Source organism: Helicoverpa armigera, chromosome 6 (genome assembly GCF_030705265.1).
Source record: "Helicoverpa armigera isolate CAAS_96S chromosome 6, ASM3070526v1, whole genome shotgun sequence".
Lineage (NCBI taxonomy): Eukaryota > Metazoa > Arthropoda > Insecta > Lepidoptera > Noctuidae > Helicoverpa > Helicoverpa armigera.
In genome coordinates, this window is record NC_087125.1 from 7,809,673 (window position 1) to 7,829,214 (window position 19,542).

At 36.2% G+C, this 19,542-nt stretch overlaps 2 protein-coding genes across 3 annotated transcripts; one reads left to right on the top strand and one right to left on the bottom strand.

Moving 5' to 3' along the window:
• The first annotated feature begins 1,673 nt into the window (after nucleotides 1-1,673).
• LOC110375460 (uncharacterized) lies at nucleotides 1,674-4,219 on the top strand. The gene is made up of 2 exons (XM_021333569.3): nucleotides 1,674-1,830; nucleotides 2,450-4,219. Exons 1-2 carry the CDS (start codon nucleotides 1,819-1,821, stop codon nucleotides 3,083-3,085), a joined length of 648 nt encoding a protein of 215 aa, XP_021189244.3. The 5' UTR covers nucleotides 1,674-1,818; the 3' UTR covers nucleotides 3,086-4,219.
• On the bottom strand, nucleotides 3,721-19,294 carry LOC110375458 (protein timeless). 2 transcript variants are annotated; one of them, XM_021333567.3, is made up of 17 exons: nucleotides 18,984-19,294; nucleotides 12,736-12,839; nucleotides 12,099-12,649; nucleotides 11,674-11,827; nucleotides 10,654-10,898; nucleotides 10,276-10,571; nucleotides 9,833-10,193; nucleotides 9,514-9,705; nucleotides 9,127-9,227; nucleotides 8,398-8,596; nucleotides 7,458-7,690; nucleotides 6,848-7,320; nucleotides 6,406-6,606; nucleotides 6,060-6,240; nucleotides 5,293-5,397; nucleotides 4,529-4,738; nucleotides 3,721-4,406 (listed from the first exon to the last, which is right to left on the bottom strand). In XM_021333567.3, the coding sequence occupies exons 2-17, from the start codon at nucleotides 12,830-12,832 to the stop codon at nucleotides 4,214-4,216; spliced, it is 3,792 nt and encodes a 1,263-aa protein (XP_021189242.2). In that variant the 5' UTR covers nucleotides 12,833-12,839; nucleotides 18,984-19,294; the 3' UTR covers nucleotides 3,721-4,213. The 2 variants fall into 2 exon arrangements, with proteins under 2 accessions (XP_021189242.2, XP_021189241.2); XM_021333566.3 differs by lacking the exon at nucleotides 18,984-19,294 and adding an exon at nucleotides 13,887-14,249.
• Nucleotides 19,295-19,542: the final 248 nt, after the last annotated feature.

Consider the following 19,542-nt stretch of genomic DNA (forward strand, 5'->3'; position numbering starts at 1 on the left):
TCATATTGCGATTTGATTTCGACATTATTAACTTGGGAGGATCGGGCCCCTGGGGCTCGATTATCCCAAGTCATATTGCAATCGTAAATCATTTGCAGACAAAATGAGTCATTATTGAATAACTGAAAAGGATAAAAACGTTAATTTCAAAGAAAAATATCGGAATGCCACATACGCTTGGTATTTTAGTCTAGATGAGAAAAAAATTAAAAGTGAATTACAATGATTGTTTAGAGGAAAAGCAATCGGGAAATGTTAGTTTCACTTCGTAAGGTACATAAATATATTTTTTATTGCAGTTTAAAGTTTTTAGGTTTTTTTATCTGTCTTTGAACACTACGAAATGTCGCCGCCATGCTAATGACGTCATTACGGTAGTGTCAGTTAAAATTTTCAATACATAGGTATCAAAATATGTATTACTGACAGCAGTAGTAGCGTAATGACGTCATGACCAAAAAACAATCATGGCGTCCGTTGTGTGCCGCGTTTTCGCGAAATACGCGCGAAATTTGAAATTATGATAAAACAATTAATTTATATTCGTACATAACGTGAGAAAAAAAAATATTTTTAATTTTTTAGAGATATATCAAGACTAAAGAATTTATTTAAAATATATTTCAAAAATGCATGTAATACCCTATTGAGTCGGGATTGGATCTCAGACGAATGTGAATCGAATGTCGCTTAAGTAAAATTAGGAGAATCGGGCCCCTGGAATCGAACCCGCGACCTCATACTTGAGAGGTTGGTTCTTTACCCACCAGGCCACCACGACTCCCAACACTGGACTCATACCGTTATTGATATGCAAAGTATATCAATGCATACCATGCTACTAATATCCTACTATCGTACTTATATTATCCTACTTCCTACTAATATCATAAATGTAAAAGTTTGTGAGAATGTATGAAGTATGTTTGTTATTCTTTCACGCAAAAACGACTGGACCGATTATGTTGAAATTTGGTATATAGATAGGTGATACCCTGAATTAACGCAGGCTACTTTTTATCAACACACTACGCGGGCGGAAACTAGTATTACCATATAGGTTTCTGTCATGCAATGCCAATCTATTAATGGGATCCTAAATCTAGGGGAAGAACTGTTCCAAAAATGAATGTAGGGGATTTCTTTCATTTACTAGACAAATATCATAATCAAAGTCCACATCGGTATTATTGCATAAGTTTGCAGACAGTCGGTCGAATATTATTATGTCTAATATTACCTAATTAATTCTCTTTTTGTTCATTTGCATGTAGAACATACGAACAAGCTTTTTTTCGGCGCCTAGGTAAGTATCCTATGTACCTATTCAACGATATATGCATAATTAAGATAGGATAGCTCAGCGACTATTCTAATTGTATGGAAAACTAGATACCTACCTACAATTCTGTTGCGTAGGGAAACTTGTTGAACTTTGACTACTTTTGAAGGTACCTGCCTACTTTTTTATTTGAAAATATTTATTTTTTTGCTTGTTAATAAGGCTTTAGTCAAATATAGTAGGTAGGTATTTCGTTTTGCTATAAAGCTACGCGCCCGTCATCCCATCTGACCCAGTAATTTTACAGACGGAAGTTTTAAAGAACGAACTGACACGGATAAGTGTTCCGGAGAGTCTATCGCTGGCAGAAAACTTGCTGTGCGCGCAAGTGGCTACTGAAGAAAGTAAATGGACGATCGCAGCGTCGAACGTCAGCCTGTCTCTCGCCAAGAGAGAATGTGCGATATATAAGCCACTAACTTGACTCGCCATTCGGTAGTTTTTTAACTGCACCGCGGACGCACACTTGTACGACAATGGAAATTCCGGTTAGTGAACAATTCAATTGCTTTTATTGGACATACGACTTTGCTCGATTTTTATTTTTTATTATTTAATCATGTCGTCGAAGTTATATAACTACTTACGTAATGATTACTTCCTGGTCTTATACTAGGTGTTACGTAGTTCTGGAAAAAAAACAATCTGGTGCTTCGGGACAGTTGACACAATACCAATTCAGTTGCGCAAGTGTTATGAGCGGGAAGGCGTAGAATAGTACCTTTATGTCAGAGTCGATATATCCAGAGATAGGCATAGGCAATTTTGATTCCGGGAGTATTCTCGGTCATGCCCTTAGTATAGGTACCTGCCTACATAGTAAGATTACTAAATTTTGATTGTATTTAATTATGGTAATTGACTCTTCAGGTTTACATATACCATTGCAATATTTGTAATATTAGTCTATAAACTTACTAACATTCTCCGGGTTCAGCAGGCTATTGAATTATAAAATTTAAAATGAGTTTCGGTATCTGCACGACTAACCAATTTTTAAACCTTATGTACTAAATAACCGTTTCAAATTAATTGTGTTGAGTAGGTACCTACTAACTTATAATTTTGACGAGGTAAGCCACTAAGAATTGTTTCTTTTTTTTTCAGAAATTAATTATATTGCTGTGTTGCTCATATTATGGCTTTGCATCACATGAGTCACATCACGTCCAAACTATACCCGTGGAGAACTATGAAACTGAACTGCAAGTTCTTGGTGAACACGTAGAAATTCCAGAAACTCCGGTAAGAGTGGTAAAAATCACCAAAACTGTGGCTGTCAAGGTGCCCGTGCCATATCCAGTAAAAGTGATCGAAAAGGTGCCTTATCCTGTTCACATCAATAAGCCTTACCCCGTCCCCGTGCCACAAATAGTTAAAGTTCCCCACGTTGAAAGCCCCCAGCAACTGCACGGACATGAAGCTCTCGGAAGCCAAGGTAGCCACTATCCTGGCAACTCTTACCAAGTACAAGAAGCACATGCGCGTGGCGGCCACTCAGACGGAGACTCGTTCGGTCCAGAAAGTCAATCATACAACGGAGGCAACTCCGGCCTTAGTCAAAGTTTTTTACCTCACAGTGATGAGTATTCTTCCGAAGGATCATCTGGTAATTCTTACGGAGCACCGTCATCCAGTTACTACGGCGGGAGCGATGCTGAATCTTTTGAATCCAGAAACTACAATCAAGCAGTAAAACCCCACAAAACTAATGCAAATGTCAACACTTTCAAATACCACTAATTCAGCATACCTACTGATAGGTTTGTAGAAAAGTACCTGACTGGTTTGTTTTTAAACATTAACCACCTTATTACTAAACGACATAACTTTTGTCTGTGATAACCCTTTTTTTTATTTCGGACTATTTTCCAAAAAAAAGCTTGTGTTTATATAGTGTAATTACAAAAAAGATTAACACACATTTAATGCGCGTTTAAGAAATTTTTGTGCGCGATATTTTTTTTTCACATACGGTTCAAACATCGTATCATTTTTTATAATAACACTATATAAATTGTTTGAAATGCATAGTAACACTGTAAATGAAAAATCAACAGATAGTGCTTGTACAAACATAGATTTATACTTTCCATTGGAAATAACTACCTACTTGTAACGTTGCAGAAGTTTATAAGATCGAAATTGCATTCCTTAATTGTTGATTATTTCAGAATTTCTTAGCAACGGGATAGGATACTGTCAGCAACGATGTTTATGTAGTTTTTATATTTATGAATGTGATGAGCGGGCGTGTTGGAACAGTAATATTTATTGTTAAGGCTATATTTCTGTTTCTTTTGTTGTTGCTAGATGTGTATTGATAAATATAATTGTTATTTTGTTTCAATAAATTATGAATAAGTATTAAAAAAGTGTTTATACTAAATCCATTTATTCCACTATAACTAATTAAACATTTAATTAAAATATATTTTAATGTATGGATTCGTGCAGAAAATACCTAGTTACATGTATATAACTTCACTACCATACCGCAACAAATATAATGTTCATGTAATGATTAATACAAATTAAACATCTTACAATGTAGCTTAAATTTAGGAATGCATAAAGTACTAAATGTCTATGGCGGGAAATTCTTTTGATACTACGTACGTTACATAAGATGAAGTTGTGTAATAATAACACTGCACTGTCCAACAAATATGTCTTGCAAAAATGCAATCTTTTATCTTATAATTATGTAACGTATATCATTTATTATTGTATAAGCGGAAATACATGTAATGGTAACAACACAAATTCTAGGAAAAGGATTATTATAATACAATTCCAAGGATGATATCTATTTTCTATCACATCACAATGTTAAATAACACACAGTTACATTTACGATCTATTATTATTTTAAAATGGGGAAAAAAAGTTAACGCGCGGGCGTTTACCAGCACTGTCTTCATCAGAATGTCCACACGGTTCATCGACGATAGGAATAGGGTTGACTTCGATGATAGGCGGCCGCACCACTTCGGGCTTTTCATCCTCGTCCGACACGTACATCCGCGTCAGGTCTGAAGCGACTGATGCCGTCTCGCATACACTGGTGACAATATTGTAAAAAATATAATTAGCCACGAGTTACGAATACTTTTTATATAATTGTGCACGAAGACGAAAGAGAGTAGAGTATATCTATGTAGAGAGTAGAGTATGTTTGCATACCTATAATGTTCCGAGTCAGGGACGGGTAAGTTGAAGTGTGTGGTTTCTTGCTTGATGCTCATGATGGTGGGCATCATGAGCGCGGCGGCGGGCGCGCCGATGGCGGCCGCTCCGCCCAGCAGCAGCGGCGGCACCGGCACCTCTGTGTCCTTCACGGGCAGCTGCATCACGATGTCCGACTGATCGTCGTCTTCGTTCTTTATTATGTTACTAATTAAAAAAATATATTGTTAGTCACATTGCTTCTCGGTATACCAATTGTTCCAGAAAGTTTGACATGCAAATTGTTTAAAAAAAAATTCTGTGACACCTGTCTTTGCTAAGGTTCACTATTCTAAGGGAACCGCGGCATTTTGGGAATAAATGGGGGACTCTCGACCCTTAAAAGTTTTATCAGCCGTCTGTTGTTCGCAGCAAGCTGACTTTACATAGTCGACAGGCTTGTGCGGTTATTGCGGCTGATACTGTTACATTGACTCCGTAACCTTGAGTTTCTCACAGGTAGCATAACAAACCAGTTTCAATTCAATATCAGATTCCGTACCCTAAACTAAACTAATCAATAGTGTACCTAATTGTCACTAATTGTTAAACCACAATTTGTGGTTACATCACATAAAGTTGCTGCAATAGTAGGTACTTGGCATAATAATGCTCACAAAATATCTTTTAGAACTAACTAAATGCACCTTAATAGGACAGGTCTCAGAACGAAAAGAATTAAATTTTACAATATGTTTTGTCAGTAAAATAAAATTAATTACCTTCCCAACTTCAGTGCTATTTTGTACTCTTGTGATTTTTGTACTACTTCCAACCAGTTCTGTTTATCACCATCAACGCCTTCAGAGTTGAACGATGATCCAGGCCTAAAACATACACACAGTTGTAAAAGCTTACATTGAATACGTATTTAATTAAATATAGAAAAAAGCTTTTTAATTTTGAAAAATCCGAGTTATACTAAAGTATAATTTTTCTACGCAGATTGGTACTATCATGTTAGCAAGTTAAGGCTGCTTGCTGTCAGTCGCGGCGAAATACTCATTATTTTGTAAAACCGCGAACATCAAAGCAATAACACTGACAAATTCCCATTATAATGCTTGCTTCACGACTACTATTACAAAATCGAATGCCAACTCGGAGACGACCGAAAAAATGCTTCTATGACACGTTTTCCTATTTGTAGAATTTGTTGTTTTTGTGTACTAAAACAAGAAGTGCGGCTAGCCTACGCCAATTTCTAGCATCCTTTTATATTTAGCTAGAACGAGGTGTAGCTGCCCAAGCGTGGCTGGAGTTAAGTGTACACTATAAGTCAAAATGCTTGACTGCATTAAAAACTTAGTTCTAGTCGATGTGGCAATAGCATGTTGACCTTGTACTCAAGTGATCAGCGCGACTCTAAAATCAGCCTAAAACCCTCCTTAGAGTTAGTTTCAGAGGTTAATTATCGGAAAGTATTCGTGAAAAATCTACCATATCTTAAATAGCACAATAAAATAATTATAATGTATTCCGTACTCACATGGGTGTGAAATTAACCATAGTGGCGAGGTGTTTCTGCTTGTGGATTTGATAGAAGTTGTCGGAACTCTCCATCATAGTGATATCCTTCGTGAGGTCAGGCAACAGTAACAAGTTTTCAGATTGCATCGATTTTGATATGCTGCTGTCCGATATATCATTAATAGAGAACTTCAGTTTGGCTGTAAATATGAAAAATGCTGATAATTGAAAGACGTTCTAGAACCTTAATTATTTTATGTAAAAAGTGTTCGTAGGCAGCTTTAGTATTAAACAAGCCTTTTTAATTTCTGATGACTTTGTAGATAGGTATATGACGATATAGCACCAATATAATAACAACTTACATTTGTCTATAGGCGATATTTTTCCAGCCACATCGTACAGAAAATCAGCAGTCCAAAAGTGAGGAATCCTGATGAAAACTTTCCCGGAATCTACTGGCATGTGGAATCCCAACTTATGTAGCAGCTGCAAGAACTTGAGATCCTTGCAGATAGACGCCTGCTTGCAGTTCCACGGGACCAATGGTATGGATTGATTGAGAACTAAAAATGTTTATAAATACACTGAGATTAGCATAAGCAGTCGCAATAGACATGTGGAATGAAAAACAATAAGTTTTCCGTCTTTTAGATGGACGTAGAATAATAAACGCGTGTTATTATTTTCTCTCAAAAATATTGTTATAGTAAACCTGGTGAGTTTTAAAAACTTTATATTAAAGTCAATCTAAAAGAACCACTAGAGTCCAGTGTCGACTGAGAAAAATAATAAGTATATACTTACGAAGGGAGTGGTAAGAAACTGGAGACAGTATATGCATATCATTGGTTTTCTTAAGCTTCGTCAGTTTTGTTTCATTTTCATCTGTGCCACAGTCAGTTTCACTGTTCCTAGATAGTTTATCCAAATATATTTTAACGTAACAGGTTTCCAGTAATACTTTTTGAACCCAATCTAAAAATTTCGACTTTCCATCTTGTGTAAGCTGTTCACAGAGTTTATTAATTTCGTCATCTCTCATTTCTTTCATAACCTGTACAGTTTTAACATTTCTGTCGGTCTCTCCTTTGACATATTTATCGTAATCTTCTTTGTTAATAAGATTTTGTGTGTAAAGCTCTTTAATAACAGAATCTCGAGATTTAATAATGCCATCTTCCTTATACAGCGTGATGATTTCCCCGACCACATCAGGTAGAGCACTGCACTGCATGTAGTTCCAACTGAGCGATGAAAGCTCGTCCTCCGTCCACCCGCTGCATTAACATGTGCATTTGAGTAAAGCAACAGAGTCATTTGCATTAATGTTATACATTTTATACATATAAACATTTTAACAGATTGCATGCAAAATAGTTATAAAGTAATCACAACCAAAACAAATATAACTTACCTGGATTCTACATTTCCATTTGAAGTGCAAATAGTGTTATTATTAGCCGGGTTCTTCTTGTCGTCAGCTTCGACGGTTTCTGGTTTGCTTTGAGACGCTGGAGTGATAGGTTTTGGTGCAATCTTAACATCTTCAAAACTATCAGTATCAAGTAGAAAGTTTGCAGTACTTTGTAGAGAATGTGGTTTTTTGATGAAAGTATTTATAACATACTCAATAAGATCAGACCAATCCTACAACATAAAACACAAAATTTTATAAGAAAGTGAGTTGCATTACCAAATATTATACTATAACGAACCACGATTTTACCCGAGTGCCACGAATTGTTGTTTTTAATTATTGGAACATATACGCACTCATTCTGACCAACCTACCAAACCTAACCCAATTCCCATAAAGAACATCTTATTTTGACCATCTTAGACATTGTATTTCTGAAATTCTTTCTTAACTGGAACATAATTATCTCTTCCAAATTCTATACGTCCAGTGATACAGCGTTGATTTGGGGCCCGATTCTCCTAATTTTACTTAAGCGACATACGATTGATATTCGACTGAGATCCAATCCCGACTCAATTACGATTGAAGCGTATGTGGCATTCCGCTATTTTTTTTTTCTTTGAAATAAACGTTTTTATCCTTTTCTGTCATTCAATAATGAATCATTTTGTCTGCAAATGATTTACGATTGCAATATGATTATAGAGCAAACTACCGTATAGACCAAAATCACCAAAATAGCAGACCAATCGAATGTCGTTGGAATACGATTGGTCTTATATTAGTTGCAGAATGCCCGATATGGTTTAAACTGCTATTGCGATCATATTGCGATTCAATTTCTAGTCGATTTTGACATTATTAACTTAGGAGGATCGGGCCCTTGTCAGTCAGTCAAAGCAAAGAATTGTATATTCATGTACAGATAACTTACATCACAAATTTCGAATTCCGATTTCCAAATTGAAGTGAAAGTTTTCAAAATTTTTGGTTGAAACAAAGTAATTAAACTTTCAAGTTCTCCACCCACATGATGCATGAGGGTGAATATGCAATCGTTAACGAATTCGCCGTTGCCAGCGTAGTCCTCGAGCAGCAACCCATACTGGTACATTATTTCAGATGAAGCAAACCTGAACATAATAAAGAAAGGCGTTATTTTATATTGTTCACATACAATTTATATTATACTAAATGTAAAAGTGGATAGATGGGTGTAATATAGAGTGTCGCCTGCGGTTTCAGTCTGCAGTCTCTCGGCCTCGTAAATTTACTCTTTCAAGTAAATATGACTGCACGAGTTTTGATGAAATTTTTGTGTAGTGTATGCATTAAAATAACCTTTAGGCTTCTAGGCTTTAGGCTGGATAAATAATCCAGGGATAAGAAGATGTTCTGTCGGGACTTAGTCAATATATAAACATAATAAATACGACAAATTATATTGAAGAGATCTTGAGGTTGGTAGTTACTTCCTTCAAAAATACTGTAGGATTCGTCAATAAAATGTAATCCCTGTTTTCAGTACTACTTTAAGTTTTTCAAAGAGCAAGATAAACACAGGACTTTATGTAGGTACTGGATATATTTCGCGTAAGCCCCAGAGTACTGAAAACACAGTTTTATACAGTATTGACGAATTCTACACATATTTAATAATTACTGTCTGATGTGGTCCAGCATATTGGTGGAACCATTGTATTCCGGCAACTTCATTGCACTGTCCAAGAACATCAAGAGTATGTGGTTTGTTACTATCACGTCCTGAAAAAATCGAAATTAACTGTTTTAGGAATTTAATTTCAACCATTTTAGATGTCACCCTAGGCAAACTGAACTGAACTGAATATTTGGTGTGGATGCATATTAAAAACGTGCGGATCTAGCGACTCGCGCATGTACCAAAGAAAGCTACCCACCCGCATGCTCTGTTGCGTGCGCGAGCCTCGTGGGAGGCAGACGTACCTGTTTACTTAATTGAGGAGGTCCCACTTAATTGTGGATATTTCCTTGTTTACACATAATAATAATAACACGATAATTGATTTACCTGTAGGTATTGTTTGGAATGATACTTCGGATTGTAATGACGCAGCAGTAACACGAGAAGTGATCTCAGCTCTTCAGTCTCACACATTTTAATTTGTAACTTAAGAAGTGCGTCTTGGTCATCCTTGCATATGTGTGAAAACTTTTTATACACGTCAATAGCCTGTATTATTTCCCTTATAGCTGTAACTACCTGCCAATACATAAACAGAATTTACCAATTATATTTCTATCATATTTAATACATAGATAGAAGAACTTACGAACGAAGACATAAATGAGTAGATAGATTAAAAGATTACACAAGTTGATGCACTTACCAAATGTAAACGCCTTATGTTGGGCTTCAGGTCATTACCATCAAGTTTAATGGCCAGCTCAAACTGTTCACAGAGATTGACTCCCTCCGCAGTCAAGTACGACACGATATCGATAGACAGGACCGAGTTCACGTTTTCCAAGTCGAGTTCGATTTGTGTTGCGAACTTCAGAAAGTAAGTGACTAACCAGAAGAAGTGGGATGTATCTATTTCTAATTGGAGGTTGGTGAGAATTTGATTATGAAGAGTCTGTACTAGAGAATTATATCCCTTTAAAAGAAAATCAACTGTGAACTCTTTCAATACATTAGAAATGTCATCATCCGTGGGAGTCTTATGGGATAATCCTTGGACGTTTATTCTGAAATGGCAAAGTCATGATGAGTATAAAGTGAGTAGCGCGCGAACTCTTAAGGTACACGGAGTGAAGTGAGCGTACATACATGTTAGATTTGCCTCGCTTGACAATTTTCTTCCGCTTTCGGTCCTGCATGGTGGCGCCGGAGCGTGCCTTGTTGGCGCGCTGCTTGGGGTTGTGCGGCTTCTGGTGCACTGGCTTCTTAGTGGGTAACTCATCCTCATTGCTTGAAGTCGAAATCGATTCTTGATTTTCAATTTGCGTACCGTAGCCGCAATCAGAATTTTCCGATATAACCGTCTTCTTCTCGGTATTGCCTGAACCTGGACCCTGGGTGTTTCTGTTAGATTGGACACCACTGCTGCACGATGTCGGTTTGCCCTAAAATAAACAAAGAACAATTAAATTGTTATTTCATTTAAATTAATTCCAACGACGTTATATAAAAAACTAAAGAGCTTACGCTATCGGAGAGCACAATATCTTCATTGGTATTTTGTGCGGAAGTATTTTTCTGTCCCGAATCTGTTTCCTTCTCTTCGGTTGTTTGAAACGGTGGATTACCATTCTCGCTAGTGTTGTTCATTTGCGAGGAGGCATCCCAGTCCTTGTTTACGGAATTCGGATCGTCATTACTCTTGCCACTGCCACCCGTGTCAGATGAATCCGATGTTGGCTCAGAAGTACACATTGGTGAAGAGTCGCTGCCTGTGACCAATACAAATAACGTCACCGAGTGAAATTTAAAACTAAGATCGGCATTTAGTTCAAAGGCACTTGATGGTATAGTTAAAATTTATTTGTGATGTATTTTTTGTTTGTGGACACAACTTATTGTAAAGGTCGATAGAAATAGAGCAAATTTTGATTACGTGAATTCTTGTCTGTCGTGAGTTACCCACTGGTTTCACAGTAAGTAACTTAAATGTAGCTTTTAATCCCAAAAAATAAGGTAAAAATTTTGCCTAGCCTTTATTGAAAAATTTTACGCAAATGTGGCAGCTCTGTAACGTGGTTTAGCTTTGCAAATAATCATGGATGTTATCATAATAAAATCATAAATCATTTGACTGTCACGGACAGCTGTGTTACTGGGAAGTTTATTCATCACCGTTTCTTCTTTCCACTACTTGTTTGAGGGTGCTGACCGGTCCAATGTTATTTACGTGAAAAACTGGTAATATCATTAGCCTTATTACTTACATTAATCGCGTGATTTTAAGTTGACAAGACAAATTCACCAATCGCAACCTCGGCTTGATAAAGCAGGTGCTTAATTTAAGGATCTTCAACAATTGTAAGTTGCGAAACCGGATCGAATGAGCACCATAACAGTTTTTTTTTATAATAAGTACGAAACTTCTAACTACGTAAAGTATTTTCTACCATTCATTTCTTGCAGGAATGCTAATGTCAAAATTAAAGTTGAAGATGTGATAATAGCGATTACCTACAGTGATCTGCTAATGTTAATGAAAAGTACCTCTGTCTGGTGGAGAAGTATTACTCTCATTATCTTCTGAACTCTCTGATAGAGAGGCCTCAATCCATAAGTTCAATAGCTTATGCAGGGTGACAACATGTTGATCTTTGTACAACAAAGCTATCAATTGAACCATCGTTACAGCCCATTTATTCTGGAAGGAAAAACAAATACAAAACACACATCTCGACTCTTAGAACTGTTTCGCATAATATTACTTGTCATGTTTGTACTTATGTAACGTAAATCACGGGCACACTGTCGCGCTTATACACATGCAGTCTAAAACAGAGTAATACAATTATAATAATATTAAATTATGTATCATTAATTTCACTTAACATATAATGTAGTAATAGTAAAATTCATAAAATGACGTTTACCTTAAATATATATGTGTTTTTTTATAGTTTTGCATCACTTACCGCATCAGGAATAATCATTAACTTAATGAGAATTTTATCAATACTTTGGCTAAATATGTTCCATAGGATTTGATTCTGTACAGCGTGAGGTGGCCCACTGTAGCTGGGAATTTGGCCACTAGGTTCCTCCGGGATGTGCAAGATGTTCCGTAGTAACAAAAGCCCGTTACTTATGTTTGTACATTGTTCTGCTGTTAATTTAGCTTTTTGTTCGCAATCAACATTCTTCTTTAAAAATTCTATTACGACTTTCGTCGCCCGGTGATCAGTGAAAGCAACTTTTGTAGATCCAAGTAAGTTGTTAATTTCAAAAATAGTATGCCTCCCAAAATCATTCCTTGAAATGACATCAACTGATAACAGACACTCGATAGGAATTGTCAAGTTGACTAGGATTCTAATCAATAGTTCTACGGTTGACTCTTCTTTGGCATTAAGTAAGAGAGGTATTAAATCTTTTTTGATATTCTGTCCAAAACTTATACTTCTGCGGTATGTACGCAAGTATTTATCTTCTGTTAAAATATTATGAAGAATTGTCTCCAAAGCAGCTGAAACAGAACAAATTCACTGTAGAGAACAAACTAGGTATTAAGTTGAATATTTGCAGAAACAAGTTCAGGTTAACTGTACATACCATTACAATTTTCATTCACGTGATATCCATCTCCATGTGGAAATCCAAGGTTGCTGAATGTACTATGAATCTGCGGACTTCGTAAAACCCATTCCATCTTGTATCTAAAATAGTAAATAATAAGGGTTTCGTTATATTAACTTATGTGTGCCTCTCAGAAGTCATTTAAAACAATTTATATAAATTATACCTTACAAAATATTACGTGTGCAAACATACATATAAACTCCTTACGCATTCTAATACTAGCGTCTGGTGTTTTATCCCCAGACTTACAAAAAAAAACGCGCAATAATTTTATCTCCAAAAAGTCAACTTTACAGGACGCGAAACCGTAATCCTAACTAATGTTATAAATGTGAAAGTAACTCTGTCTGTCTGTCTGTCTTTTCTTCACGCCTAAACTACTGAACCGATTTGTGTGAAATTTGGTACAGACATAGTTTGGAACTTGAGAAAGGACATAGGATAGTTTTTATTTCAAAAAAAAATATATAAAAATAAAAAATAAAATTTATTCCGGACATATAGCGCCATCTATTGGTCAAAACAAAAATGTGCCGAAAGTCACTATTCCATGCGAACGAAGTCGCGGGCAAAAGCTAGTAATCTAATAAAGAGGAAATATTCGTTGTTTGCGCCCTAAAGTCTCCGAAACAAACGAAACGAAAAGACTATGCTCTATGTCTATAGGGTCTATATAATCGTATTGCAATCGTAAATCAATTGCATACTATATAGGTAATTCATTATTGAATCACAGAAAAGGATAAAAACGTTTACTCTTGGTAGAATCTGAACAACACCTACAACCCTCCAACTGAGAATCCCATGCCATTCATTCGTAATTGAGTCGACTCGTCATTGAATCTCAGTTGGATACCAACCATATGTCATTTAATTAAAATTAGCAGAATTGAGGGTTGGAGTGTAGCAAAGGGTGTGCAAGGCTTTTGGGACTTAGAAAATTTTTCATGAAAAATGAAGCCTTGCACACCCTTTGCTACACACTAACCGAATTGAGACCCAGATCAAAACCTGACCAAAATAAAAATAAAATCAGACTAAAATGCTTCTTTATATTGTCTGATGATTGCTTTGTTATTTACTTACTAAATAAATACATAGTTTTATTCAAGACCAGAACTTACTCTTCATGGGTGAAAAAAATAGTAGTTATATATCAACTCCCAGTATGCACTTACACACGCACACACACACACTAAAAATAAAATACTATCGCAACGATCCTAAACAAACGTTACTGTGAATTCATCGATTAGATTGTTTAACTATTGTCTAATTTTCCTCTGCATGCACAACATACAAGAGACACTAATTAAAAAACATGAAATTGGAGAGATACACTAAAACTCGCAATTACGCATTGAACGGGGAAACATCTGAATTATATCCCACGTGAGCAAAACAACGTTATCCTACGCGCACAGTAGGTCACGCTCACGCGGTCGCGTGTACACTGCACGTGCTTGTCAAAGAGTATCGTGCCGGTGCTACCTACGTACTACTCCCACTCCCCTACCTCTGGGTGGTGACGTCCGTCTACTTTTATGCCTAACGATACGGCAAGCGATGAATGGCAATGTTGCTTTATCCGAGTTTACAAGGAAAAAGTTTCATTAAAAAAAGGCTAACGTTTACTGTATTTAGACATGCTTGAAACTTTTCGTGAGTTAAAAAAGAAATCTATCTCTCGGCACGCACCGACCACAGTTATTTCAAAATTTCAACGCAGAATGCAAGGATTTTCAAGAACCTACTTAATGGTCAATTGACGGTAATTCTTGGCGTGCGGCCTATTTGGGTCACGTCATACAAATGGCACCTAGACTCCACTTAAATAATGATCTTGATATTTTTACAAATAAATAATCTAATGCTCAAAATAATGATTCAATAGATTAAGTATTTGTTATTAATGTATTGTTTTTTGTCCACATTTTTACTCACAAGTACAGTCAGCTCCAAAAGTAACTAAAGACACAAAAAGTCGCTATAAACTAATAAATTCAAAAGTAGTTTAGCTTTGTAAGCTTTTTTTCGTTTAGAAAAAGAAACTGACTGATTTACATGCATTCAATACATTGTCATTGGCAGGTTGTGCCATAGGCTCCATAGTTTCCCATATCCTAATCTTCTAACATTCATAATAGCTCAAGTCGTTTTCTTCCATAGTTCCATAACCGGGAATCATACTTGGGTACATTTCTATATTGTATACAGGGGAATCGTCGGTTTTATGTCACCACTAGCTTCTGCCAGCGGTTTCACCCGCAGCCCGTGGGAACTACTTCCCGTACCGGGATAAAAAGTAGCCTATAGCCTTCCTCGATAAATGTGCTATCTAACACTGAAAGAAATTTTCAAATCGGACCAGTAGTTCCTGAGATTAGCGCGTTCAAACAAACAAACAAACTCTTCAGCTTTATAATATTAGTATAGATTTACTGAAACTCATATCATTACCATCAACCATCAGTACCTATAGATAGACCATAAAGTGTAGTGCAGGTGACAAATAAGTATTCATAGCTTTTCAAAAATGTTTTGATGTGACAGAAAGGTACTATTACTTATTAAAGCTGTGGAGTTTGCTTAAAATCACAGAAACAAGAAATAAGAAATTGTATTAACAAAACTAGGGCCAAGTATTTTTTTTAACATGTTAAATGCTTACGTTGGATATTTAAAGTAATTTCGTCTAGTTTTTATTATAATTTGGTATTTAATAAATTGCTTCTTTAAACTAGTTATGACATATTTTTTTTCGACATTACCTGTTTCTTTTATATAAATCCTAATGATTTACCATGAACTAGACACAGACTTCTACAAAGACCTGTATTCAAACAGAGACACACAAATGCCTCCATCCACGCAACTGTTTAGGAAAGAAACAACAGTTGATCAGCCCGAGTGGCAACCTCATATTTTACCGAGTGAAGTGGAAAAAGCTATCAAAAGTAAAAAAATGGAGAAGGCACCTGGACCGGATAAAATCGCAAACGAGATGCTGAGAGGGGCTATTGACGAGTTAGTGCACATACTTACTAAGATGTTCAACCAAATATTGAGAAGTGGCTATATACCAATACAATGGGAAACCTCATAGTACATAACTCTACTATACAAAAAAGGCGCAAAGGATGACATCGGGAACTATCGACCAATAAGTCTACTGTCGAATGTCTACAAAATATTTGCAAAGATCATCTTGGGCAGGATAACAGCAAAACTAGACGAGAGGCAACCAATGGAACAGGCCGGTTTCAGGCGGAACTTTTCAACGATAGACCATATCCATATCAAACAGATAATTGAGAAGTATAACGAGTTTAATAAAAAACTTTATATAGCCTTTATAGATTACGCAAAAGCATTTGACTGCATCAGTCTTAAGGCAATTTGGGAAAGTTTAGAAAGTCAAGGTATACCGGAACAATATATTAATATCATCAAAACTATATATGCAAACAGTAAAACTAATATACAACTGGAAGCTTTGGGCAGAGAATTTCGAATCAAGCGAAGAGTTAGACAAGGAGACCCACTGTCCCCGAAGCTTTTTTCAGCAGTTTTAGAGAATGTCTTCCGCAATCTTGACTGGGAAAACCTAGGACTTAACATAGACGGGAGGAAATTAAATCACCTCAGATTTGCGGACGACCTGATTCTACTGGAAGAATGTCCAAAGAAGCTCGAAAACATGATACAGAATCTTAATACTGAAAGCATAAGAGTGGGCCTAAAAATGAACATTACAAAGACAAAACTAATGACCAACTCGAAAATGGAACCCATAGAAATTGAAGAGCAACAACTAGAATACGTTGAAGAGTACTGCTATTTGATTCAGATCATCTCCCCCAAAGACCAAACAAGTAAGGAAATAAACAAAAGAGTTGCCAATGGGTGGAAAAGATATTGGTCCTTAAAGGAAATCGTAAAATCTAAAGACCATAATATGGCAACCAAAAGAAAAGTCTTTGATACGTGTATCCTGCCATGCATCTCCTACGGCTGCAAAACATGGTCCCTTACAAAACACCAGAGCTATGGAACGAAGCATACTAGGAGTAAGAAGGCAAGATAGAGTTAGCAATATCCAATTAAGAGCAAAAACCAAATTAACCGACATCCTGGAAAGAATAGACCTACAAAAATGGAGATGGACCGGACATCTGTTGAGATCCAGACAAGAAAAGTGGAGCACAATTATAACGCAGTGGTATCCTCATCATCATCATCAGCCTATCGCAGTCCACTGCTGGACATAGGCCTCTCCAAGTGCACGCCACTGAGATCGATTTTCGGCTTCTCGCATCCAGCTCCTGCCAGACGTCTTGCGCAAGTCATCACTCCACCGTGCCTGAGGACGTCCTACACTACGTTTGCCGAGGCGCGGTCTCCACTCTAGAACTCGTTTACCCCAACGGTTATCGGTTCTTTGGCTAATATGGCCATTCCACTGCCACTTCAGCTTGCTGATTCGGTGGGCTATGTCGATGACCTTGGTTCTCTGACGGATTACCTCATTTCTGATGCGATCCCTCAGAGAAATGCCGAGCATAGCCCTTTCCATAGCCCGCTGAGCGACTTTAAACTAGAGATGGCAAAAGACATAGAGGATGACAACAGATGCGCTGGGAGGATGAACTCAAACTTACTGCGTGTTTGAAATGGAGGAGAGTTGCTCAAGATCGGAACCAATGGAAGCTACTGGAGGAGGCCTTTGCCAACAGGCATACTGAGCTGAGAGACATTTTATAACGACAACATACTGTTAACACGATCTAAGGAACAAGTTCTCTCAGCCAGTCCAAAAGGCTAAATAAATAAAAAATGATTTACCAAGTAAACAATGGTAAAAGATTTATGGTTCAAACTTTTATGGTCATTTACCATTTATTATCGGTAAATCTTAGGTTTTACTGGAAAATCTAACGATTTACCATAGTTCGAGATTTAACAGTAACACCTATATCTTGATAGGTCTTTTTAAACAATATTCTACTTAAAATTATTACATACTTGATTAAGTTAATTGTATTTGCATACATTTTTTGAGTTTGTTATTTTTAAACTTAGATTTTCATTATGTAAGATTGTTGTCTTTAATTAAGTGCCATTCTGTTTATTGTCCAGTGTTAATTATCCAATCATTTCTGTTAATTGCCAAGGTAGTTGTATGTTAAAGGAGATTTTTCAAAATGTATGGAGCCCCAGCCCACTCTTTATACACCATACAAAAAAATTGGGAAAAATAATCAAAGCTGTTTTCAATGAATGATCCACTTAATTTCATCTGGCTTTCTTTGACTTAAAGTACAAAATAAAATCTCGAGATTGCAACACAAAACAAAAAACCATCATAGCGGTAGGGTGAATACCAAACATACTATAGTATAAGAAAAATACGCATTTAAGCAATTTATCTGTATTTTTCCTGAATTGATTAGATTTTTCTGAACTTTTCGAGGTACTGTACCTACATATAGTCCACCAGATTTGAAACATCTGCTTTATTGATATTTTAAATATATATCCTTGTCTTATTTCCTAACGTGTTGTCAGACTAAATCTTCCTTGACAATCTGCTACAATATATCGGTTGAGTCTTACTTAATCACATATACTTTATGATATTCTATGGCGAATTGTAAAAAAAAATCCTAATCCATTCAGTGGTTTAGCCAGAGGGTTAATTTTTCATTTTTATAATTTACAACATCATGTGTAAACCAGAGATAAAGTTAGGAGTATCAAATGTTTTGACCAGTTGACAGCTGCCAGTTTTAAAGGGGGAATTTCCATTGTTTGTAATGACTGACTCTTAAATGTTTCCTAATTCTCGCACATTTTTATTCTATTTACTTTGTTTAAAAAATTCATTTTTTCTTGTTACCAATCAACATATATTAAGCAGTATGTCAATGTATTTAATTTAATGTGTTTAGTTACGACACATACATGATATAAAAGTAATAAGAGGACAAAAGCTACTTTTTATCTGGGTGCGGAAAGTAGTTCCCTCAAAAACTGGGTGCAATAGCTAGGTCAGTGGGTATTCTTAGGTGTTGTGTTGTTAAACGTTTAGCTAATTTGTATTCAAGTTGTAAATGCAGAGTTTCTACTTTACACAAACATACCCTACCTGAAAAAAAGATCATTCAAATTTTTTCGTGAATACAAAGGCTATACAGAGTGAATAGAAAGCCACTTCTTACCTTTTGAAGTTTTCAACTTTTGAATTATTAACTTCATCCCATGAAAATATTATGATTTCCAATTGTGTACTGCGAACGATAAACTTTTTATTTTAACACAAAACGAGAACAAGCAACAGATTGTGTTGTTGCACTAATCACTAAACCAACAACCAACAATCACTGATAAACGTCTTCAGTTTTAGGTGTGATATTGTCTTGTCTCTGTAAATTGCTGAGTGTTAAATAAACAGTTTCTTCATTCCTTCAAGGTTTTTTCGTTGGATTAATATTTTTTGACAAATAAGTTTAAATGACAACCGCTCGCTAATGTCAAACTCCAAAATAGTTTTTTTTTTAGGTATTTCATGTCATCTCGCAGTTCAGCCTACTAGGCCCTAGGCCGTGTACTACTGATGGGACATTGGGGCGGGCATATCATAACAATAATTACGTTAAAAAAGATGTTATTGCAAAATTGCTAGTCAGAATACTATTACTTGCTGGAAGATCATACCAACATTGTTATTTTTACGGTTTCTGCATAATCTGCATTGCTCTATGGTGCTCTCCCATCCCA